Source organism: Ranitomeya imitator, chromosome 4 (assembly GCF_032444005.1).
Source record: "Ranitomeya imitator isolate aRanImi1 chromosome 4, aRanImi1.pri, whole genome shotgun sequence".
NCBI classification, from domain to species: domain Eukaryota; kingdom Metazoa; phylum Chordata; class Amphibia; order Anura; family Dendrobatidae; genus Ranitomeya; species Ranitomeya imitator.
Genome location: NC_091285.1, coordinates 635,987,633 through 636,012,800, shown reverse-complemented (window position 1 = coordinate 636,012,800; position 25,168 = coordinate 635,987,633). Strand labels below are relative to the sequence as shown.

The 25,168-nt window shown below is 48.6% G+C and overlaps 1 protein-coding gene across 1 annotated transcript in view; it reads right to left on the bottom strand.

The window, feature by feature from the left end:
* LOC138674629 (C-type lectin domain family 17, member A-like) overlaps window positions 1-24,866 on the bottom strand; it is a 102,432-nt gene extending 77,566 nt beyond the window's left edge. The window contains exons 1-2 of the mRNA XM_069762445.1: window positions 24,813-24,866; window positions 24,158-24,288 (exon numbers count right to left, since the gene is read on the bottom strand). Coding sequence (XP_069618546.1) covers window positions 24,158-24,288; window positions 24,813-24,866 — 185 coding nt within the window. The remainder of the gene's footprint in view (window positions 1-24,157; window positions 24,289-24,812) is intronic.
* Between the last annotated feature and the right edge of the window lie 302 nt (window positions 24,867-25,168).

Here is a 25,168-nt window from a genome sequence, read left to right as displayed (position 1 = left end):
AAGGGATCAGCAGAGGCCGCCCAGTCTGAAGCAGGTGTAAGGACGTGTGTGAGCGGCCAAAATATTTACTGCTCAAGGCCACGAATCCCAGCACCGCAGTGTGACTTTAGGAAAAGCCACTGTGGGTCTGGGATTTATGGCCATCGTTAACCGCACCGGCCAACATGAAATGAGGTCATAAGATGGGCAGCGCTAACAGGGCATTGCCAAGGGATAACACAAGAGCGCAGACTCCTGTACAGCAAATAACAACGCTCAGGAAGCTGCGCCAAGCACCAAGGCGTTATTTTGGACACCTGTGCTGCGTCTCATCAAAAAACCAAGTCACGCATCCACTACAGTTTTACTGTAGAATGGGGTAAATTGTGTATGTCTTTCATTCAGCGTGTGCAAGTAGAATGAAATAGAGCAACCTTTCACTTGTGCAGCATTAATACTGCACAAGGTGTGTCTCTTGTACTTTGTAACACCTGAGGGGGGGGTTAAAGGTTTCCTTTGAAATTGGTTCAACTAGGCTTCGGCCTACACTCTGCTCCTCTCCTCCTCCTCCTGCTTCAACACGGGCTCTAACATCGCAAGTTTTTGCCCGCAAGTGCTAGCTGCACAGATAAAAACACACGCCATTGTGTTAGTGGGGTTCAGCAACGCCAGCTGTTCCCCCAGTGTGTAGCCGGCAAAGTGTCCTGCAAACGCAACGCAGACACAAAGCTGCCTCCAGTGCAGGCTTCGGCCTACACTCATCTCCCCCTGCTTACCCTTTGCTCCAACACCGCTAGTTGGGGCTCTAGGAAGACAATCTTTAATAGGCAAGGCAACGCATCCGGGTTCCAGCACCGCCAGCTGGTTCTCGGCAGTGTTCTTGTCACAGGTACTCCCTCGTGCCAAGCCTGGTTTCAGCACCGTCAGCTGTTTCCGGGTTGTGTCAACTTCACTGAGACGCCTATGCTTGCCCCGTCGTGGGGCGGTCGAGTTAGCCAACTCCAGGGTGCCTCCAGTTTAGGAGCTTCCTATGTGGGCTGCGTGAACTGGTAGTCAAGGCTGGTTCTGTAGTGCCAGTAGGCCCAGCTCCCCCTGTAGGACTGTTGGGGTTCGGTAACTGCGGCTGCCTCGCGGCCTAGCTGTTCTCTCCTCTCCTGTGGGCCTTCGGGTCCACCACCTGGTTCCAGCACCGTCAGCTGGTTCCGGGCCGAGCCTTTGGCTAAGGTGCCTCCTCCTGGGTATCCGAGTTCCGCCAACGCCAGGCGGTCCTTGGTAGTGCTTTTAAGCGCGGGCACCTACAGCTTAGTAACCGGGTTCCAGCACCGTCAGCTGGTCCTCGGTCGTGCCATTGGCTCTTGCACACTGGGGCAACGCATCCGGGTTCCAGCACCGCCAGCTGGTTCTCGGCAGTGTTCTTGTCACAGGTACTCCCTCGTGCCAAGCCTGGTTTCAGCACCGTCAGCTGTTTCCGGGTTGTGTCAACTTCACTGAGACGCCTATGCTTGCCCCGTCGTGGGGCGGTCGAGTTAGCCAACTCCAGGGTGCCTCCAGTTTAGGAGCTTCCTATGTGGGCTGCGTGAACTGGTAGTCAAGGCTGGTTCTGTAGTGCCAGTAGGCCCAGCTCCCCCTGTAGGACTGTTGGGGTTCGGTAACTGCGGCTGCCTCGCGGCCTAGCTGTTCTCTCCTCTCCTGTGGGCCTTGGGGTCCACCACCTGGTTCCAGCACCGTCAGCTGGTTCCGGGCCGAGCCTTTGGCTTAGGTGCCTCCTCCTGGGTATCCGAGTTCCGCCAACGCCAGGCGGTCCTTGGTAGTGCTTTTAAGCGCGGGCACCTACAGCTTAGTAACCGGGTTCCAGCACCGTCAGCTGGTCCTCGGTCGTGCCATTGGCTCTTGCACACTGGGGCAACGCATCCGGGTTCCAGCACCGCCAGCTGGTTCTCGGCAGTGTTCTTGTCACAGGTACTCCCTCGTGCCAAGCCTGGTTTCAGCACCGTCAGCTGTTTCCGGGTTGTGTCAACTTCACTGAGACGCCTATGCTTGCCCCGTCGTGGGGCGGTCGAGTTAGCCAACTCCAGGGTGCCTCCAGTTTAGGAGCTTCCTATGTGGGCTGCGTGAACTGGTAGTCAAGGCTGGTTCTGTAGTGCCAGTAGGCCCAGCTCCCCCTGTAGGACTGTTGGGGTTCGGTAACTGCGGCTGCCTCGCGGCCTAGCTGTTCTCTCCTCTCCTGTGGGCCTTCGGGTCCACCACCTGGTTCCAGCACCGTCAGCTGGTTCCGGGCCGAGCCTTTGGCTAAGGTGCCTCCTCCTGGGTATCCGAGTTCCGCCAACGCCAGGCGGTCCTTGGTAGTGCTTTTAAGCGCGGGCACCTACAGCTTAGTAACCGGGTTCCAGCACCGTCAGCTGGTCCTCGGTCGTGCCATTGGCTCTTGCACACTGGGGCAACGCATCCGGGTTCCAGCACCGCCAGCTGGTTCTCGGCAGTGTTCTTGTCACAGGTACTCCCTCGTGCCAAGCCTGGTTTCAGCACCGTCAGCTGTTTCCGGGTTGTGTCAACTTCACTGAGACGCCTATGCTTGCCCCGTCGTGGGGCGGTCGAGTTAGCCAACTCCAGGGTGCCTCCAGTTTAGGAGCTTCCTATGTGGGCTGCGTGAACTGGTAGTCAAGGCTGGTTCTGTAGTGCCAGTAGGCCCAGCTCCCCCTGTAGGACTGTTGGGGTTCGGTAACTGCGGCTGCCTCGCGGCCTAGCTGTTCTCTCCTCTCCTGTGGGCCTTCGGGTCCACCACCTGGTTCCAGCACCGTCAGCTGGTTCCGGGCCGAGCCTTTGGCTAAGGTGCCTCCTCCTGGGTATCCGAGTTCCGCCAACGCCAGGCGGTCCTTGGTAGTGCTTTTAAGCGCGGGCACCTACAGCTTAGTAACCGGGTTCCAGCACCGTCAGCTGGTCCTCGGTCGTGCCATTGGCTCTTGCACACTGGGGCAACGCATCCGGGTTCCAGCACCGCCAGCTGGTTCTCGGCAGTGTTCTTGTCACAGGTACTCCCTCGTGCCAAGCCTGGTTTCAGCACCGTCAGCTGTTTCCGGGTTGTGTCAACTTCACTGAGACGCCTATGCTTGCCCCGTCGTGGGGCGGTCGAGTTAGCCAACTCCAGGGTGCCTCCAGTTTAGGAGCTTCCTATGTGGGCTGCGTGAACTGGTAGTCAAGGCTGGTTCTGTAGTGCCAGTAGGCCCAGCTCCCCCTGTAGGACTGTTGGGGTTCGGTAACTGTGGCTGCCTCGCGGCCTAGCTGTTCTCTCCTCTCCTGTGGGCCTTCGGGTCCACCACCTGGTTCCAGCACCGTCAGCTGGTTCCGGGCCGAGCCTTTGGCTTAGGTGCCTCCTCCTGGGTATCCGAGTTCCGCCAACGCCAGGCGGTCCTTGGTAGTGCTTTTAAGCGCGGGCACCTACAGCTTAGTAACCGGGTTCCAGCACCGTCAGCTGGTCCTCGGTCGTGCCATTGGCTCTTGCACACTGGGGCAACGCATCCGGGTTCCAGCACCGCCAGCTGGTTCTCGGCAGTGTTCTTGTCACAGGTACTCCCTCGTGCCAAGCCTGGTTTCAGCACCGTCAGCTGTTTCCGGGTTGTGTCAACTTCACTGAGACGCCTATGCTTGCCCCGTCGTGGGGCGGTCGAGTTAGCCAACTCCAGGGTGCCTCCAGTTTAGGAGCTTCCTATGTGGGCTGCGTGAACTGGTAGTCAAGGCTGGTTCTGTAGTGCCAGTAGGCCCAGCTCCCCCTGTAGGACTGTTGGGGTTCGGTAACTGCGGCTGCCTCGCGGCCTAGCTGTTCTCTCCTCTCCTGTGGGCCTTCGGGTCCACCACCTGGTTCCAGCACCGTCAGCTGGTTCCGGGCCGAGCCTTTGGCTAAGGTGCCTCCTCCTGGGTATCCGAGTTCCGCCAACGCCAGGCGGTCCTTGGTAGTGCTTTTAAGCGCGGGCACCTACAGCTTAGTAACCGGGTTCCAGCACCGTCAGCTGGTCCTCGGTCGTGCCATTGGCTCTTGCACACTGGGGCAACGCATCCGGGTTCCAGCACCGCCAGCTGGTTCTCGGCAGTGTTCTTGTCACAGGTACTCCCTCGTGCCAAGCCTGGTTTCAGCACCGTCAGCTGTTTCCGGGTTGTGTCAACTTCACTGAGACGCCTATGCTTGCCCCGTCGTGGGGCGGTCGAGTTAGCCAACTCCAGGGTGCCTCCAGTTTAGGAGCTTCCTATGTGGGCTGCGTGAACTGGTAGTCAAGGCTGGTTCTGTAGTGCCAGTAGGCCCAGCTCCCCCTGTAGGACTGTTGGGGTTCGGTAACTGCGGCTGCCTCGCGGCCTAGCTGTTCTCTCCTCTCCTGTGGGCCTTCGGGTCCACCACCTGGTTCCAGCACCGTCAGCTGGTTCCGGGCCGAGCCTTTGGCTAAGGTGCCTCCTCCTGGGTATCCGAGTTCCGCCAACGCCAGGCGGTCCTTGGTAGTGCTTTTAAGCGCGGGCACCTACAGCTTAGTAACCGGGTTCCAGCACCGTCAGCTGGTCCTCGGTCGTGCCATTGGCTCTTGCACACTGGGGCAACGCATCCGGGTTCCAGCACCGCCAGCTGGTTCTCGGCAGTGTTCTTGTCACAGGTACTCCCTCGTGCCAAGCCTGGTTTCAGCACCGTCAGCTGTTTCCGGGTTGTGTCAACTTCACTGAGACGCCTATGCTTGCCCCGTCGTGGGGCGGTCGAGTTAGCCAACTCCAGGGTGCCTCCAGTTTAGGAGCTTCCTATGTGGGCTGCGTGAACTGGTAGTCAAGGCTGGTTCTGTAGTGCCAGTAGGCCCAGCTCCCCCTGTAGGACTGTTGGGGTTCGGTAACTGCGGCTGCCTCGCGGCCTAGCTGTTCTCTCCTCTCCTGTGGGCCTTCGGGTCCACCACCTGGTTCCAGCACCGTCAGCTGGTTCTCGGCAGTGTCTTTTGCTCTTGTACCTTCTGCTCCCCATCCTGGTTCCAGTACCGTCAGCTGGTTCCGGGCAGAGCCTTTGGCTTAGGTGCCTCCTTCTGGGTATCCAAGTTCCACCAATGTCAGGTGGTCCTTGGTAGTGCTTTCAGGCACAGGTACCTCCTGCTTAGTAACCAGGTTCCAGTAACGTCAGCTGGTCCTTGGTAGTTCCATTGGCTCTTGGACATTCGGCTACCCATCCGGGTTCCAGTACCGTCAGCTGGTTCTCGGCAGTGTCTTTTGCTCTTGTACCTTCTGCTCCCCATCCTGGTTCCAGTAACGTCATCTGGTTCCGGGCAGAGCCTTTGGCTTAGGTGCCTCCTTCTGGGTATCCGAGTTCCGCCAACGTCAGGCGGTCCTTGGTAGTGCTTTTTAGCACGGGTACCTCCTGCTTAGTAACCGGGTTCCAGTAACGTCAGCTGGTCCTCGGTAGTTCCATAGGCTCTTGAACCTTCGGGTAGCCATCCGAGTTCCAGTTCCATCAGCTGGTTCTTGGCATTTTCTCAGCCTTCTTGTACCTTCTGCTACATTTCCAAGTTGAAGACCCTAACGTCGACAACCCGGAAGACCACCCCGATGACGACGACCCGGAAGACCACCCCGATGACGACGACGACGACGACGGCGGAGACGACGACGGCTGAGACGACGACGGCGGAGATGACGACACTGGAGACGAAGACCCTGGAGACGACAACATGGAAGACCGAGAAGCAGAAGAACAAGAGGCTGCAGAACAAAGAGCAGAAGAACATTAAGCATAAGACTTAATATCAGAGCAAAAGATATTATCTAAATTATATGCAGAAGAAGACTAAGCAGTGTATGGGGGTGAGTCCGTTCCTCCTCGTGGTGCCCCTGGATAAAGCCTGATGCTGCAGGCCAAACTGAACGCGGACAAATGTAACTTTTGTGACTGGCAGAACGGAAGGTGTAATCTTCCAACTTTTATAGATAACAACTACGGGAATGCCTGTCACAAATGAGAATATGATGAAGAAGTAGAATAGGAAGAATAATAACAGTGGAATAAAAAGAATATGTAGAATAGGAAGAATAATAATAGTTGAAGAAAATGAATATGAAGAATGTAATAAAAAAAAAAATAGGTAGAAGATGAAGAAGAAGATGAATAAGGTGAAGAAGTTGATGTCAAGGATGCTGATGATGATGAAGATGAAAGTGTGGGAAAAGAAAAAAAAAAAAAAGAAAAAAAAGAAGGGGAAGGGCGTGGAATAGTGAAACATCAATATCTGACAAAATAAAAAAAATTTACATACTCAATATCTTTTTCAATCCGAACTTCTTTAAAAAAAAACAAAAAACATGCTATTCTATTTGATTGGACTAATCCTCATTGCCTTTAATGTCTCCGCCACCTCCCCCATACATCCTACATTATTCTTAGTTGTTTTCCTTCAGGTAGAATGAACCTACAAGGAAAGAAAGGGTTTATTTTAATTCCGATATTTTGGTCCCATTGACTTGCATTGGGATCGGGTATCGGTATCGGCGATATCCGATATTTTTTGAATATCGGCCGATCCAAACCGATACCGATACTTTCCGATATCGGAAGGTATCGCTCAACACTAGTCAATATTTAAAGGGAACATGTCATGTAAAAAAAATTCTATTATCCTGCAGATATGGGGTTAATCTACAGGTTAATCGCTTTCTAAAACCAAGCTGTCATTGCCTGGCTGCTGGGAGGATATTAACTTTATTATTCCTGGAACCCTCCAGCTTTCAGTCATGGAGGTGCGGCTTCATTCACCGCTCAACCCCAGCACTGACTGACAGACAGCTCAACAGTGCATCAACATAGAGCCGGCTGTCAGTCAGTGTCAAGGCATGGTTACAGCCACTGATCACTTTGCACTGAGCGGTAAGTGAAGCAACTCGGCTGCGCCTCTATGACTGAAAGTCGGAGGCTACCGTAAGGAATAAAGTTCTTTTCTCCCGGCAGCTGTGCTCTTAGTGCGGCACCCACACGGCTTTAGAATGCTATTAACCTGCAGATTAACCCCATATCTGCAGGTTAATAGCATTTTTTTTACATGACAGGTTCTTTTAAAGTGGTTGTCCATGACTATTTTATTTTTTCATTGTGGGCCTAAAACCTAACATGCAGGTAGTTGCTTACAACCTGCCTGTTCTACCAAGCGCTGGCTTAGAGTGGTCACTGGGATTCTGCTGCTTCATATTAACAGATCAGCTCTTTGTCTTCCACTTTGCTCTGTTTATGAGTAGTGATGAGCGAATATACTCGTTACTCGAGATTTCTTGAGCATGCTCGGGGGTCCTCCGAGTATTTTTTAGTGCTCGGAAATTTCGTTTTTCTCGCCGCAGCTGAATGATTTACATCTGTTAGCCAGCATAAGTACATGTGGGGGTTCCCTAGCAACCAGGCAACCCACACATGTACTTATTCTGGCTAACGTATGTAAATCATTCAGCAGCAGCAAAAAAACCTAAATCTCCGAGCACTTAAAAATACTCGGAGGACCCCCGAGCATGCTCGAGAAATCTCGAGTAACGAGTATATTCGCTCATCACTATTTACAAGGCATGACTGACAAATTCATGCTGATTGACAGCCAGCTCCCAGCAGTTAGGCAATGGGGAGCCAGCTGTCAATCAGCATGACATCAACAGTTACGTCTCGGCAACAGAGCAAAATGGAAGAGAAGTGGCTGCTCTATCAACTTAATATCAGCAGAAGCCACAGATGTTGGCACTTTTGCAAACTCTTATTGGTTAACAGGACCGGAGTTCCTTCATGGCCAGTGTGGAGAGACTGTCGTTGAAGACGGCTTCAGGATCGGACATTATCCCAGAGATCCGTCCTGATGTCAAAACACCCTCACCACCAAATCCAAAGAGAAGGTTGGTTTGGACTGTCAGTGATTTGATCGCTTCTCCAGATTGACAAGGCTAGTTCGCACCATTGCAAGGTTAGTCCACATCGCACAATGCTATCGCAATAAGGACAGTAACGCTGATTGTCACGGTAGGCACGTCTGTCATAAACCTCTCTCTGGGGCAGACTTTGCTCTGAGAGAACTTTTTGTGATACGTAATGTGCAGGAGTACGTTTTTCACAAGTAACTGGAATGTATATGTAAAAAACAGCCCCATTGTTGACTTAAATCCAATAATTGACAAAAAAGGTTTACTGAGAGTTGGTGGCCGCTTAAACAAAGCCAAGTTGGAGGAGGCAGAAAAGAGTACTCTAATTATTCCGGGCCTTCACCATATCACCGCTCTACTAATACGACATTACCATGAAAAGACCAAATATCAAGAGTTGCAGGGCTTTGGATTTTGGGAGCAAAGAGACAGCAGGTTTCCCATTTAATTCATCATTGTGCTCAGTATCGCAAGGCAAGAGGAAAACTGTAACAACAAATGACTGATTTGTCTGCTGATAGGACAAGCACAGAGCCACCATTTACCTGTATTACTCTGGATGTTTTTGGCCAGTGGGCAGTCACTGCACTTGGAACCAGAGGTGGACATGCAGAGAGGAAACAATGGGCAGTATTGTTCATATGCATGAGTGTACACAGTGGCGTAGGAAAGGGGGTGCGGGGGGGGCGGGCCGCCCCGGGCGGCACAATGCGGGGGGCAGGTATCAGTGCGGCTGCGCGCATTCATTCTCTGCTCCTTCCTCCCTGCAGTGTGGACTGGAGCAGAGCGCTGGCAGTGCGCGCGGCCGTGCAGAGTTGCTGGCTGCAGTGTAGCAGGGGCACACAGTCACACACGCTGTGACTCACCCCGGCACCTGCAGTCAGCAGCAGAAGCATCCGATCCCTCCCCACCAGCAGCATCACAGCTCTCACACTGTGAAGAGCCATGGAGGGGTGGGGCTAAATGTTGGGGGCGGAGCCACGGACAAGCAGGAAGAAGAGGCAGAAGGAAATATGAAAATCAGAGCGGGAGACAGAAAAGATGTGAGAGACAGAAAACACAACAGAGAGGCAAGACACAGGTGAGAAGTGTATATTATTATTATTATTATTTATTGTTATAGCGCCATTTGTTCCATGGCGCTTTACATGTGAGGAGGGGTATACATAATGAAAACAAGTACAATAATCTTAAACAATACAAGTCATAACTAGTACAGGAGGAATGAGGACCCTGCCCACGAAGGCTCACAATCTACAAGGGATGGGTGAGAATACAGTAGGTGAGGGTAGAGATGGTCATGCAGCGGTTTGGTCGATCGGTGGTAACTGCAGGTTGTAGGCTTGTCTGAAGAGGTGGGTCTTCAGGTTCTTTTTGAAGGTTTCGATGGTAGGCGAGAGTCTGATGTGTTGTGGTAGAAGGTTCCAGAGTAGGGGTGATACGCGAGAGAAATCTTGTATACGATTGTGGGAAGAGGAGATAAGAGGGGAGTAGAGTAGGAGATCTTGTGAGGATCGGAGGTTGCGGGTAGGTAAGTACCGGGAGACGAGGTCACAGATGTATGGAGGAGACAGGTTGTGGATGGCTTTGTACGTCATGGTTAGGGTTTTGTAGTGGAGTCTCTGGGCAATGGGGAGCCAGTGAAGGGATTGACAGAGGGGAGAGGCCGGGGAATAGCGGGGGGACAGGTGGATTAGTCGGGCAGCAGAGTTTAGAATAGATTGGAGGGGTGCGAGAGTGTTAGAGGGGAGGCCACAGAGCAGGAGGTTGCAGTAGTCAAGGCGAGAGATGATGAGGGCATGGACTAGGGTTTTTGCAGATTCATGGTTGAGGAATGAACGGATTCGTGAAATATTTTTGAGTTGAAGTCGGCAGGAAGTGGAAAGGGCTTGGATATGTGGTTTGAAGGAGAGATCAGCGTCAAAGATTACCCCGAGGCAGCGAGCTTGTGGGACTGGGGAGAGTGGGCAGCCATTTACTGTAATGGATAGGTTCGTTGGGGGGGTCGCGTGAGATGGGGGAAAGATGATGAATTCTGTTTTGTCCATGTTAAGTTTCAGAAATCTAGCGGAGAAGAAGGATGAAATAGTGGACAGACATATATAAATTATATCATTGTCTAAGGGTCACACTTCCGTCTTTCTGTCTGTCCTTCTGTCTTTCTTTCTTTCACGGATATTCATTGGTCGCGGCCTCTGTCTGTCGTCGCTGATTGGTCTCGGCAGCTGCCTGTCATGGCTGCCGCGACCAATCAGCGACGGGCACAGTCCGATTAGTCCATCCGCTGCAGTCAGTGCCCGGCGCCCACTCCTTCCTCCCCACAATCAGTGCCCGCTCCATAATCCCCTCCAGTCACCGCTCACACAGGGTTAATAGCAGCAGTAACGGGCCGCGGTGTAACGCACTCCGTTACCGCTGCTATTAACCCTGTGTGTCCCCAACTATTTACTATTGATGCTGCCTATGCAGCATTAATAGTAAAAATATGTCATGTTAAAAATAATAAAAAAACAAAAAACCTGCTATACTCACCCTCCATCGCCTTTCCCGCTCCTCCCCACGCTCCAGTGCCCGCTCCATGCAAGCGGCAGCTTCCGGTGCCAAGGATGGTATGTGAGAAGGACCTGCCATGACGTCACGGTCATGTGACCGCAACGTTATCACAGGTCCTGCGCTCATACCAACCCTGGGACCGGAAGCTGCCTCGTGCGGTACAGGGCCAGAACTTCATCGGAGGGTGAGTATATGTTTATTTTTTATTTTAAGTCTGTATACTACGTGACTCTGTGCTGTATACTCCGTCACTGGGCAATATACTACGTGGCTGGGCAATATACTACGTCGCTGGGCAATATACTACGTGACTCTGTGCTGTATACTCCGTCACTGGGCAATATACTACGTGGCTGGGCAATATACTACGTGGCTGGGCAATATACTACGTGGCTGGGCAATATACTACGTGGCTGGGCAATATGCTACGTGGGCTGTGTTATATACTACATGGCTGTGTTATATACTACGTGGCTGTGTTATATGCTATGTGGGCTGTGCAATATACTACGTGGCTGTGTTATATACTACGTGGCTGTGCTATACGCTATGTGGGCTGTGTTATACACTACGTGGCTGTGCTATATGCTACGTGGGCTGTGTTATATGCTATGTGGCTATGCTATATTTCTCTGCTGTATCTGCATCATGAATCGTGCTATGTGTTAAAGGGGGGGCCCACTGAGACTCTTTCGCCCGGGGCCCTCTAAAACCGTGGCCGGTGCTGAAGCTGTTTAACGCTATTGACGTGTGGGCCCGCGCCCGCACGTCAATAGTTAACAACAGCCACCAGCCATTTGGAGGCTGGCAGCTGAAGTCGGCCGCAGCGCACACGTCGCCGGCTTCTGACGTCATTGTCAGTCGCCGGCGAGTGTGCGCTGCTGGAGGGAGCTCGCCGCATGGAGCGCTGGTCAGGTGAGGAGACCCTGTTTGTTTGGTTTTTTTTTGATAAGCTAACGGTGGACACACTGGGGCAATGCTGGAGACACTGGGGCAATGCTGGAGACACTGGGGTTGATTGCTGGACACACTGGGGCAATGCTGGAGGACACACTGGGGCAATGCTGGACACACTGGGGCAGATTGCTGGACACACTGTCTGGGGGCAATGCTGGAGACACTGGGGCAGATTGCTGGAGACACTGGGGCAATGCTGGAGACACTGGGGCAGATTGCTGGACACACTGGGGGCAATGCTGGAGGACACACTGGGGCAGATGATTGCTGAAGACACTGGGGGCAATGCTGACGTCATTGTCAGTCGCCGGCGAGTGCACGCTTCAGCTGCGTGGAGAGAGCAGGAGCGCGGTCAGGTAAGCAGAACTTGGTTTTTTTTTTTTGCAGTCCCGATCATGCGTGTTGTCCTATTTTTGGTAACCTTTGTGTGTATTGAGCCGAGGGGGGGGGCGCCAAACTCGGGAGCAGCCCCGGGCGGCAAAAGCTCTAGCTACGCCCCTGAGTGTACAAGCGATATATATAAAAGTAATAGAATCCATGGATTCCTCCAGTTTCCACAGTGCCTTAAGCAGCTTCCTCACCATCAGAGGACCAGTAAAGCAATTGAGATCGGATTGTGGAACAAACTTCATAGGTGCTTGTCGAGAACTACAATTAAATTCAACACCAGTCCAGTACTTCTTGGCAAATAATGGTTGTTCGTGGGTCTTCAACCTTCCTCATGCTTCCCATATGGGTGGATCATGGGAAAGAATGATAGGCATCACTCGTAGGATACTGGAGTCTATGCTGATGGACTCAAATCTTTCAAGACTCACTCACAAAACCTTAAACACTTTCTTAGAAGAAGTGTCTGCTATTGTAAACTCAAATCCTCTTGTTCCCATATCTATGGATCTGGAATCTCCTGCTATTCTTAAGGTACCTTCACACTGACCAACTTAACAACGATATCGCTAGCGATCCGTGACGTTGCAGCGTCCTGGCTAGCGATATCGTTGTGTTTGCCAGGCAGCAGTGATCTGGATCCTGCTGTGACATCGTTAGTCGGAGCAGAAAGTCCAGAACTTTATTTCGTCGCTGGATCTCCCGCAGACATCGCTGAATTGGCGTGTGTGACGCCGATTCAGCGATGTCTTCACTGGTAACCAGGGTAAATATCAAGTTACTAAGTGCAGGGCCGCGCTTAGCAACCCGATGTTTACCCTGGTTACCAGCGTAAATGTAAAAAAAACCAAACACTACATACTTACATTCCGGTGTCTGTCGCGTCCCCCGGCGTTCTGCTTCCCTGCACTGACTGTGAGCGCTGGCTGGCCGTAAAGCAGAGTGACAGCTCTCCAGCGACCACACAGCGACGCTGCAGTGATCGGCATCATTGTCTTGATCGCTGCAGCGTCGCTAAATATGACGGTACCTTTACTCCAGCAACTCTCCTCACTCAGAAACTTGGAACTGTTCCTAGTTTACCTGAAGACTCGGTGTCCGGTAACAAATATCTGAGACAGTGGAAACATGTACAACATTTGACTTATTGTTTCTGGAGTAGATGGAAGACGGAGTACCTTACCCACCTCCAAAGACGAAGAAAATGGCAACAAGTTAATCCGAGCTTACAAGTAGGAGATCTTGTCCTCATGAAAGACCAGAAGGTGGAAAGAAACTCATGACCTATGGAACTTATATCAAAAACCTTTCTAAGTGAAGATTGAAAGGTGCGCAAAGTGGAAGTGACAGTCACGAAGCAAGGTGACCATAAATCTTTCATTAGGCCTATATCAGAGGTTATCTTACTCATAACGGTTGATAATTAATTATCCAACTAACCAGAAGGAACTTTTGGACTACTTACGATGTTCTTCTGATTGCACTGGAACTTGAACCATTCGATTACTTCAGGAACTGGTTATAGACATTTGTCTACCTCGTTTATGTTATTGTTATTGTTATTGTTGCATTTCATGCACTGTTTTGTCTTTCAGGTTGAGGTATCCCTCAGTGTCCATAAGGAAAATACCTCCACTTCAAGACTGTTAAAATAGTGAAATTCAAGGATTTCAGATGGGGAGTGTGCTGTTAGCTAAATCTTTTTCAAAGACTTTCGGTTATTACAGAACATTGTTGAATGTATATGGTTTAATTCTATCAACTATTGTATTTGTTGTACTTTGCTGCTATCTACTGGCCATTGTTATATTATGCTGTTCATGTATTATTACTGTGCTTTACCCATAATACCTTTCTTTCTGCAACTTCTCCTCTCTTTATCTCATTTCCTTCTAGTGGTCAGTGCCATCTTGGACAACACATGCTTCAGGACTGGAGAAAGGATTTTCTTGTTACCTCTAACTTTGTGCTTCTAATATCAGCTCTAACTTCTACCTCATCTTCATCCCTTCAACTTCCCTGTTATCTCCCCTGATCTCATCAAGAAACTGTGAATAAAACCTGTTGAATTCAACACTGCATCATCCTTCCGGACTAATCACATACAGCTCATCAAGAGTAGGGGCACAAGTTAGTGAGTAACGCTATCTGCTATTGCTTATACAGAGATCCATGTTCACATCCCTCAAACACATCTCACCCAGTACATTGGTGGCAGAACACTACAGCACAGCCAATCAAGAGGAACTAGCACAGCCTGTATAAAAGCATAAGTAAGAAGGCCAGCAACCATTTTAGGATAGTGAGTGGGTGTTACATCTCAGAGGGAGAGAAAGCCATAAAACATTATAGATACTATACAGATAGTGTGTGACAGCACATCATAGCAGTGAAGAAAAGTAGTGTGTGAGGAATAAAGAATAGCGTCATTCACATCTTTTCAGGGCTATTGGGGGCACTGGAGCATTTTCAATTTGCAGTATTGCATTTCTTAGGAAAATTCAGCTAAACTTTCAAAGTTTTTAAACATTTGCTCATCTTTATAGAAGGACTATTCATCAGGGCCAGCATCAGCAGTTGGCAATATTGGGGATGGGAAGTACTGCCATGATCTGCTACAAGGCAGAAATCCCAGTACCAATTAAAGCTTAGGTTAGTGGTCCGAGCATCCTGTTTTTTTGTTTTATTTACTCATATGGAAGAAATAGCAAGAATGAGTTTTCTGCGTGCGATGGGCTAAAATATGATATTTCTAAACCCCAGGCTGTTGATAATGACTGAGTCAAAACTTCTAAACCATATCACCCAACTGACGAGGATTACTTGTATGTTAAGAGACCAATAGATACAATGCTGCTTTTTCTGGTTTAAATGCTTTCATGACAGTGATTTGAATTTTTTTTTCTGCGGCTAATATAGCACTAAAAGTGAAGAACTAAATGACGTACTGTATGTGGATAATAAACGTAAAGTTCTAATAGCCTTACACAAACACATGGAACTGTAGCAATGAAGGGGATGTTGTAGGATTAAAAAAGGGTCTGCTTTTCTTTTTCTAGAATTATTGCAACCTTTGACCATTATCTGTATCTGGAATTGCAGCTAAGCCGCATTTGTAATAGGGTTAAATAATAAGAACAGAGCAACATATACGTCCGAAACTGGACAGAAGAACTCCCATACAATGTACATATATCATCTGAAGAAGGAGTCACGAAACTGTCATGTAATGTATAAAAGGTAACAATATTTATTGAACAATATAACAGTAAAAGGTATGAATAAAATCCAAAAAACTCAGTCATGATAAGGTAACTATGTGAATGGTGGATACAGGTAACACTCAAGTACCACACAGACACACCTAGAGGTCAACGACCAGAGATCACAAGTTCACAGAAACATAGTATATAGTGAGTAGTTCACATATAGAGTCCCACTAAGGGCTCCCTATCATGAATGAATAGATGATCATATAAAGGACTGGATCTCACCCATTATGGTCGCGGTGTGTGTGTGGCAGCGCCTGTATCCACCATTCACATAGTTACCTTACCATGACTGAGTTTTTTGGATTTTATTCATACCTTTTACTGTTATATTGTTCAATAAATATTGTTACCTTTTATACATTACATGACGACTTGTAATAGGGTGCAGGGTTGAGTATGTCACCACGGAACAGACAGACCAACTGTTGAGAGGAATTTATTAACAGGAGTAAGATTCTCCTCGCAGGGAGTAAACAGGGGGTTAATAGAGATAAAACAAACAGTAAACAGTTAAGCGGAATCGAAATGGTTAACGAGTGTTCTTGTAACTTATCAGTCCAGGGTTGTCCTGACTGGAGGGTCCTTATTCCAACGTGGGTACAGTCACCAGCAGCTCTTGAGATCCTGAAGTCTCTCCTCTGTCTCCTGGGAACTGGAGACTCCGGGGTTAAGTCTTTGCAGGCCTTAGGATCTCCATGAAAACGTGCAGAAGTAAGAAAATGTGGAGATGCTTCCCAAACAAAATGTCCTGGGTAAGAATTAGGCTACAACTGGCGTTAAGAAGCTGGAAGTGTTTGGCATTTGAGCCAGTGAATCCATATTGGCTGAGAAGTCATGCACAGCCTGGACAACCATCGAGTCACAGGAAGATGCATAACCAGTCCAGACAGTGGCGTAACTACAAAGTTATGGGCCCCGGTGCGAACTTTCAAATGGGGCCCCACCACCATGCCAAAATATTTTCCACCCAAATTCACATTTTCCCTATTAATTGTGCACACTATAGCTTTATTGCAAAGTTGTATAGTGTGACCTCAGTTGCATAACTATCCAGTGCCCCGTCCTGGCATATATTTGTCCCCCGTACTGCCATTGTTATGTAATGTATACAAGAAAAAATAAACCATTATACTCATCAGGGGCTAACATAGAAGTCATGGGGATCCATATAAGAAGTATATAGTATTGTACACTCTTCAGTCCTCCATGTAGTATAATAAACTCCTCCGTATATTAAAATACACTCCTCATAGTGCTCCATATAGCATAATACACTCTTCGTAGTGCTCCATATAGTATAATACACTGCTCAGTCCTCCATATAGTATAATACACCCCTCATAGTCCTCTATATAGTATAATACACTCCTCAGTCCTCTATTTAGTATTATACACTCCACATAGTCCTCCATATATTAAAATACACTGCTCAGTCCTCCATATAGTATAATACACTGCTCATAGTGCTCCATATAGTATAATGCACCCCTCATAGTCCTCCATATAGTATAATACACTCCTCAGTCCTCCATTTAGTATTATACACCCACATAGTCCTCCAAACATTAAAATACACTGCTCAGTCCTCCATATAGTATAATACACTCCTCATAGTGCTCCACCATCGTCATCCATGTCGTACAATTCACTTCCCATAGTATGATGCACCCTAGTTCTTCATATAGTATAATATATTGCCCATAGTCCTCGATTCAGTATAATGCAGCCCACATATAGTAAAATACAGGCACCCCACAGAGTACACTGCAGCCCTGCCATACAATACAATGTAACCCCCATAGAATATAATGCAGCCCCCCTCATAGTGTAATGCAGCCCCTCCATACAGGGGCAGTGAGAAAGACACAAGCAAATGGTGACTAGGGGGCAGGGGAGAAGGACACATGGGGGCTAGGGGAGACAGACACAAGGGTAACATAGGGGGGCTAGGGAGCAAGGAAGACAGGCACAAGGGGACACATGGGGCTAGGAGGCAGGGGAGAAGGTTACAAGGGGACTAGTGGGCAAGGGAATCTGACACAAGGGGACAAGGGAGACTGGCACAAGGAGACACACAGGGACTAGTTGGCCAGGGAGACTGACAAGGGGACACACGGGGACTAGTGGACAAGGCAGACTGACACAAGGGACACACGGGGACTAGTTGGCCAGGGAGACTGGCACACGGGGACAAGGGACACAAGCATAAGGGTACAAGGGAGACAGGCACAAGGGGACACACACGGACTAGTGGGCAAGGGACACTGACACAAGGCTACAAATGGGGACAAGGGATACAAGCACAAGGGGACTCATAGGGACTAGGAGGAAGGGGAGAAGGGCACAATGGAACACACGGGGACTAGGGTGCAAGGGAGACAGGCACAAGAGGACACAAGGGGACTCTGAGGGCAGGGTAGATAGGGACGCAAGGGCTGCAAGGGGACAGAGGAAGATGGGGGGGAGACTTGGGAGGAGGGAAGAAGGGGCACAGGGATTACAAGGACAGGGTAGATGGAGAACACACGGTGAGAAAGGGGACAGGGGAGGCTTGAGAGCAGGGCAGACGAGTCACACGGGGACAAGGGGCAGGGAATGCATGGGGGTGCAGGAGGACTCAGGGCATGGGAGATGGGGAGCATTGGGAGACCAGGGGAGGAGGAACAAGGTGTGTACGGGGGGCCTGGAGGAGCACAATGACCTGAACCTGGGGACCTACTAGGACATGGGGCACGGGAAAGCAGGGAGGAAACGGGGCTGGTGTCACAGGGGGCCAGGGACGCTGGGGGCCGAGACGGCGACACACGGGCAGCAGACACACCTCCCTTCCGCCTCTCCCGTACACTTCCATGTTCATCCCCGGATCCTCCACTGTTATGAAAGGCAATTCAGAATCACAATGGACATGGAGGTCAGAGCACATACAGTGAACTGACAATAACCCAAAATAATAGAACGAGCTCTGAGACGTGGGAACTCTGCAGACCGCAATCCCTAAGCCTATCAAACCACACTAAAGGTAGCCGTGGAGCGCTCCTGACCAGAACCTAGGCGCCTCGTCACAGCCCGAGAAACTAGCTAATCCTGAAGATAGAAAAATAAGCCTACCTTGCCTCAGAGAAATTCCCCAAAGGAAAAGGCAGCCCCCCACATATAATGACTGTGAGTAAGATGAAAACACAAACATAGAGATGAAACAGATTTAGCAAAGTGAGGCCCGACTAGCTGAACAGAACGAGGATAGGGAAGATAACTTTGCGGTCAGCACAAAAACCTATAAAAAACCACGCAGAGGGGACAAAAAGACCCTCCGCACCGACTAACGGTACGGAGGTGGTCCCTCTGCGTCTCAGAGCTTCCAGCAGGCGAGAAAAACCAATAAAGCAAGCTGGACAGAAAAATAGCAACAAAATAACATAAGCAAAACTTAGCTTTGCAGAGCAGCAGGCCACAGGAATGATCCAGGGAAAAAACAAGTCCCACACTGAAACTTTGACAGGAAGCATAGATCAAAGCATCAGGTGGAGTTAAGTAGAGAAGAAGCTAACGAGCTCACCAGATCACCTGAGGGAGTAAACTCAGAAGCTGCAGTACCACTTTCCTCCACAAACGGAAGATCCCAGAGAGAATCAGCCGAAGTACCACTTGTGACCACAGGAGTGAACTCTGCCACAGAATTCACAACACTCCACATGGCTGAGCTGCTGCGGCATCCCCCTCCTGGGCGGCTTGGTCCATGTGCCCCCCACTAGCTCCGGAGCCGCCTGTTCCTGGTCCCAGCAGCCGTCACAGGCTTTGCCAATATGGCGGCCAACATCACCTGTGCAGATGCTGCACTGCCTGGGCCCTGCACATAGCGGGTGCGCGATGAAGTGATGTCATCACGCACCCGCAGTGTCAGAGGCAGAGCGGGGAATGATGGGAGAGGGAGCATCAGCTGAGACGCTCTCTCCTCCATCATTGCTTTGAACTGTACCAGCATCATAGACGCTGGTATAGTTCACTGTGGCGGCTGTGACGGGGAGAGTCGGGTGCCTCTGACCTGTCGGGCCTCTGACTTGCCAGACCCGGTTGCAGTGGGGACCGCTGCAACCATGGTAGTTACGCCCCTGCCTCACACACACTACAGATATCACACACACACACACACACACACTACAGATATCACACACACACTATAGATATGACACACAAACACACACCAGCTCATACACTCTCCTCTCTGGTAAAGGGGAGGCTGATATAAACCTGCAGCTCCTCAGCTTCTCCTGCTTGCACAGCTCTGTCATGTCCCGCACTTCCCCCGCTCTCACCTTCTGTCCTGGGGCTGCAGAGCAGGAGATGCTGTCTCACCATGCTGCTGGAGCTGCTTCCAAGTTCCTCTCACATACCCCGGCTGACCCCTCCCCCTAGATACGTCTCGGACTGCTGCCGTGCGGGAGGGATCTCCTGGATTCCTGCACTGCAACATGGTGTCAGGTGCCTCTGACCTGCCGGGCCCCTTACCTGCTGGGCCCGGTCGCAGTGGCGACCGCTGCGACCATGATAGTTATGCCACTGAGTCCAGATAAGTCCTCTGTATCCAAAAGCAATTATGTTAACGCTGCAGTACCTATGGAATCCATGGTCTGATATTTCTGTTAAGGTCTCAAGTGGTGAAGTGGATTCTCTACGGTGGACTGCATGGACCAAAGATGGTGGCACACCAAGCAAGACATGAAAAATGGCACATGGAACAATGAGTAATAGGACAGCAGGTGGATAAAGACACAGAGCCAGGGGTGATTCATACACAGGAATTAAAATATATAATCAATTCAGGACTTGCAGCGGTGTAGTAGGGTGAACAACTCCAAACTCCAGAGAAAAGTTTGATGCTTACAGCAGACAAAGTTTTAATGATCAGACAGGTGGATAGCCACTGGCAGCAGTGATGATCAGGCAAACTTGTTTGTTTAGAAGATACATTCGGTTGCAGCAACGTTTGTTATGTGAACAAGTCCAGAGATGAGTATGTTATGCTAACAGCAGATGAAGGGTTAATTGCAGGTTTGAGCCAGGAAGGAAGTACAGATTGTAAAAGCATACTGGAGTTTGCCAAGAGGATTTCCAGCTGATAGAATAAAACTCCTTCTTCTCCATTCTGTCAGTGCAAAGAAATCGGACTGCACTCAGATGTTTTACGAATGCAGTCCGATGGTTTCCACAGACTCATTGACTTGCATGGCCGAGTGCAATCCGAATATCAGAGCAAACTTGAGCACGACGAGATTTTTTTTTCTTAGTTCAGACTTTGAAAAAAAATTGGACATGTGCACAGCCCCATCGGTCCGGTGGCGTTCCGATGTTTTGTCTGATCGCACTCAGACCAATAATACCGCCGTGTGCACCTGCCCTAAAATATAGAGTTGAATAGTGAATTTGGTGAAATTTGATTCTACTGTTTCATTCACATTCAGTCTGGAAATTCAAATTTTATCTAGTTTATCCAATCCGAATTGAATTTCTGGTAATAGTCTTTCACTCTGCTCCGAGGTCTTTCCAGACCCCATAGCATAATGAACGGATGGGTTAAAAAATACTATATATTATACTCACCTTGGCCCGCACCACAACTCCTTATGGGCCCAACTCGCTTCTTCCCCCCAGTTCAGTTGTCCTTTCCTTCTCCAGTCTTCTTTATTCAGCACTTACGGTGCACGATGGCCCGCACTTGAGGTCTAGTGAGCGATGGAGGTGCCAAAGAGTGAAAACAAGAAAGACCGAAGCCAGAGGAAGTAAGCGAGCCAGTGGACTCACAAATCTCTACTTAAAAAGGTTTCAGATTTATTAGATTTTTATTTTAATTCTCTTATTGAGAGCAATAAAACTTATTTATGTCATCATTACATGACACGAATGTATACACTGTGTGTAATATATTGTTTGTATAGTATATAATAGTAGTGGCACTGTATTGCGTGGTATCACATATATGTATTATATGCTATGTACTATAAAGGGGCTGATAACAGGAGGTCCCACGTAGCCCACCATCCAACTGTGCCGGTAAACTATTCCGGTTACTGAATTATAGATTGGAAGGAGGAACTCTTGGATTGTAGAGAAAATAGAGAAAAAAATATTTTTTTTCTCTTTGTAGTAATCATATGTCACAAGGAGGAACCTGTGGTTTTGATAGAAATGAGAAAATGTTTTTCGTGGCTAATGTGTGACCAGATATCCCTAGAAATAGACAAGTCTGAAGAAGTCACAACAAAGTTGTCATCTGTCTTATAGAAAAATTATCTGAATACATTGAGACTGTCACATTGGCAACATTATGATAAAAACATATTTCAGACTTATAAGGTTATTCCCATCTCCAGGATCCTACCCCAATATGTAGTAGTTATAATAATAATAACAAATGGCTCCAATTAGAAATATAGTATAGTTCTCCTGATTTGCTATATCGCTTACCCAATGTACAGGGCATTGCAGTAGCTTAGGAATCCATTGTTACAACCACTAACAGTTAACTAACTGTTACTATATCAGTGGTAAGGATAACCAAGCTACTGCAATGCCCTGCACATTGGGGAAGCAATATAGCAAATCAGAAGAACTATACATTTCTAATTGGACGAATTTGCTAATATTACTACTATTACTACACTTACTTCATATTTGGATAGGATCTTGGAGATGGGAATACCCCTTCTAAGGAAATATTTTTTTATATACAGAATATAAAAAAATTCTGAAACAACCCGGCGTCTTATAGTCTACAGTAGTGACTGTAGGGGGGAAGAAGTGCATGACAGTGGCAGACCCTGCTAACCTGTAAAGGGACATTGTGAGGCATTGTGTGCTCCTATAAATAATATGGATACACTGGCCCTTGTTGGTTTCCCCACTCAGGGACTGAAAACCAAATGTAATTTGACGTGGTTTTTTACTCACTGGGAGCTTACAAGCTTGATGGTTAAAACAGGACTGAAAGAGGTAAATGGTTAGTATATAACAAACCAACACTTTCCTTGTACTTGACACAGACTGCTGGCAAGTACCTCAGCAGAACTTCCTTAACTCGGACACAACCTGCTTGCCTCTCATGCTGTAGCAAAGCACACATACACAGTGCTTGTCTTCATCCCATGTCACACTTGATAGCAGTACTGTGCAGACCCAGTCTGGCAACTTACTCACTCTTCTGGCCCACTCAATTACCATATCACAGTTCCTCATACAGAGGCACTTATCTCTGGCTGTCTCTAGAGTAGTACTTCTCTTCACCCTCAGGTCCCAGCACTCAGATGCTATGTGTCTGTTAACCCTCACATAAGCCTCTAAGCTCCCATTTGCTGTGTCTAATCTTTGCTCTTATGAAGTATAAAATTTGTCCTGGTACACTGTTCGTGCACAGAAATAAGGTTCTATGCTCCCATCTGTGGTTGTAATCCTCGCCATGGATAAGCCATACTCAGTAGGCTCCGGAGGAAGCCATAAGGGCGAAACCCTGAGGCTTTGCAAGGTGTGCTACTGTCTTAATATATTGCATGCTGAATTTTCATTTTAAACTTTGAGAGAATATTGAATGAACCTTGCTGGAATCTGGATCTTGAAATGGTTATGCATCATCTACAGCTTTATCTTTCTCTTCGCACTTGGAACCTGCATCTGTTAGACATTGATGATGTTTCCTTAAGACATTCTATTAATGTTTGCAGTGAGGCAACCCTTTTAAGGCTATATTCACACACAAACAATTCTGCACCTGCAAAATCCATCCTATACCTATGAATGGGGGTTTTCTACAAAATGTGCATGGTTTTCTGTAAGCTCCAAAATGAATACAACCGATTCAGCAATTTTTGCAACACATAGGTGGAGCTCCCGCTAGGGCTGTGGGCCACTCGGGCTGGATCCGGTGGTACTTAAAGGGGTGGTCACAGTGGCAGTGACCCGGTCCGTGGCCCTGGGCGTCCAGTAAAAGGGGATGAGTTGAAGGGGAGAATAAGTCAACTTGTGACGCCATCTGTGGTATTCTTCCAGGGATGGCCGACGCTGCTTAAAGGGGTCCACTGGGGCTGATGGAGTTGAAGTAGAGTTGGTATGGCTCTCCACAGGTAGAGCTTAGCCTCCAGGGCTACCGGTACAGTTGGTAAGAGGGATGGTTGAAGGCGGGGTGCAGGACTGAGGGTGCAGGAAATAATTGAAGGACACAGGGATAGCAGTTTCCTTTACCTTTCACTGATAAAATGCAGGTACAGTCCAAGGTACAGGTTGCATTTGGTGATGGGGTCCAGGCAGCCTGGAAACAGCTTGGGATCCACTTAACCAGGTGGGTTTGGAGGCCTTCCTTCTGCGCTTTGTACTCTGACCCTTCCTGCCTGAAGCTCTGCACAAGTCCTCTAAGTGTCTGTACTTCCAATCTGTATGGCTGACAGCCTGAGCGTGTCTTGGGCACTGCCATCTCACTGGCAGCCCGAGGCTGCTGACCTGCTGTGTTGCCTCCGGATGTCAGTTGGGGCCAGGAGACTTGGAATCTCCTGCCCTCCAGTTTCGGTGGCTGAGTATGCAATCCTCTCACCACCATGGACTCCGGTGTCCGGTCTCTGCGCTTTATCTTGGGGTGAGCCCAATCGCAGCTCCAGACTCCAGGTTCCTCTCTCTCTTGCTTCCTTTCCCTTCACTGTCTCACACTAAACTCACTAACCCTGCCTCCAGACCAGAACTTATAGGGAAGCTACCCTGAAACCGGGCTTAGAGCTACCTCTTCTGGTCTGGAGTTAGGAAGGTGTTGTATGTTTGTATTACCTGATTAGGGAATCCCTCCTTGTGTCCAGTCATAACATCACCACCCCCCCAATGAGGATGGCAATGCCATTGTGGCAACCGGACTCCTGGGGTGCCACACAGGATTCATGAGAATACCCTAAAGGCTCATATAGACAGGAAATTCACAAAGACATACAAACAATGAATGAAATACATATAGGACCCTTATGGAATTACCATACTTTAAATATCCATTTATCTCACTGATGGACAATGGAAATGTCTAAAAGAGTTTCAGTAACTTCCTGTTTTTGTACTTTTTCAAACTAAATCTAAAATATACTTACCAAAGCAATTTCTGCAATTCCAAGCTATCAGGAAGCCAAAGAACAAAAGTCAGAGAAAACAGATCGTGCTTTACTTTTATTACATTGTTAGAGCTGTTTATTACACGCAGGGCTATGTTACGATTTCTGTTCTGTGACATGTAAATGGTTATTATATTAGCAAATCAAGCGCACAAATGTGCAAAAGGCACTTACTTTACATATGAATAAGAAAGGCACCTCCCACCCCAGGGTGCTGGATTAAGTAAAAAAAAAAACATTACGCCTACATATCGGACTAGCCTCAGAGTTGAGAATGGAAGAGCGGTGCATGAGGTAATTTTTAGATTTTTTTTTAATTTACTTAAGCCAGCACCCTTTAGTCATTGGAAGGGGTTGTCGAGTAGAGAAAAACCTCTTAACAGCCAAGAGTGTTGTTTTTCAAATGATATTAAGACGTAAATGCATTATTTGGGACACAGAACTACTTAAAAAATAAGGAGAACAATGAAATGTTTTATTACATCTGAGTAGGGAAGTAGGACTAAGGGGAAATCAGAATATGACAGCAAGATGAAAGATCACAGCCTGCTAATATCAACTGTCCCCCTTTGTAGCATCCGGTGATCTTAGGTAGGACCACAGGAACTTTTCTTCATGTCATCACCCATCTTACCCATTGCAGCTTGTTACTGTCATTGGTCCACTCTGAACCACATTCTTGTGACATGATGTGGGAAGTTTTCATTAAGTTATTGTAGGGGGAGGCTGGGATGAAGAAGACGTTGTGGCAACAGGGGGTTGTGACGGTGCTGTAGTTTATCCCTATGGCCGGTGTTGTATGTTTGGTTCTCCTACAGGCTATGCTTATGGCTGTCCCCGGGACTGTGGGAGGTCCGTCCACTAGGGGAACCATACACCATATAGTAGATAGGGTTACAGTGTGTTCTACATTAGACAGTTAATAGAGTTGGAATTAGCCCACTGTTTGCAATGAGTTAGATGAAGTTTCAAGAAAATGTTTTCTGGGTT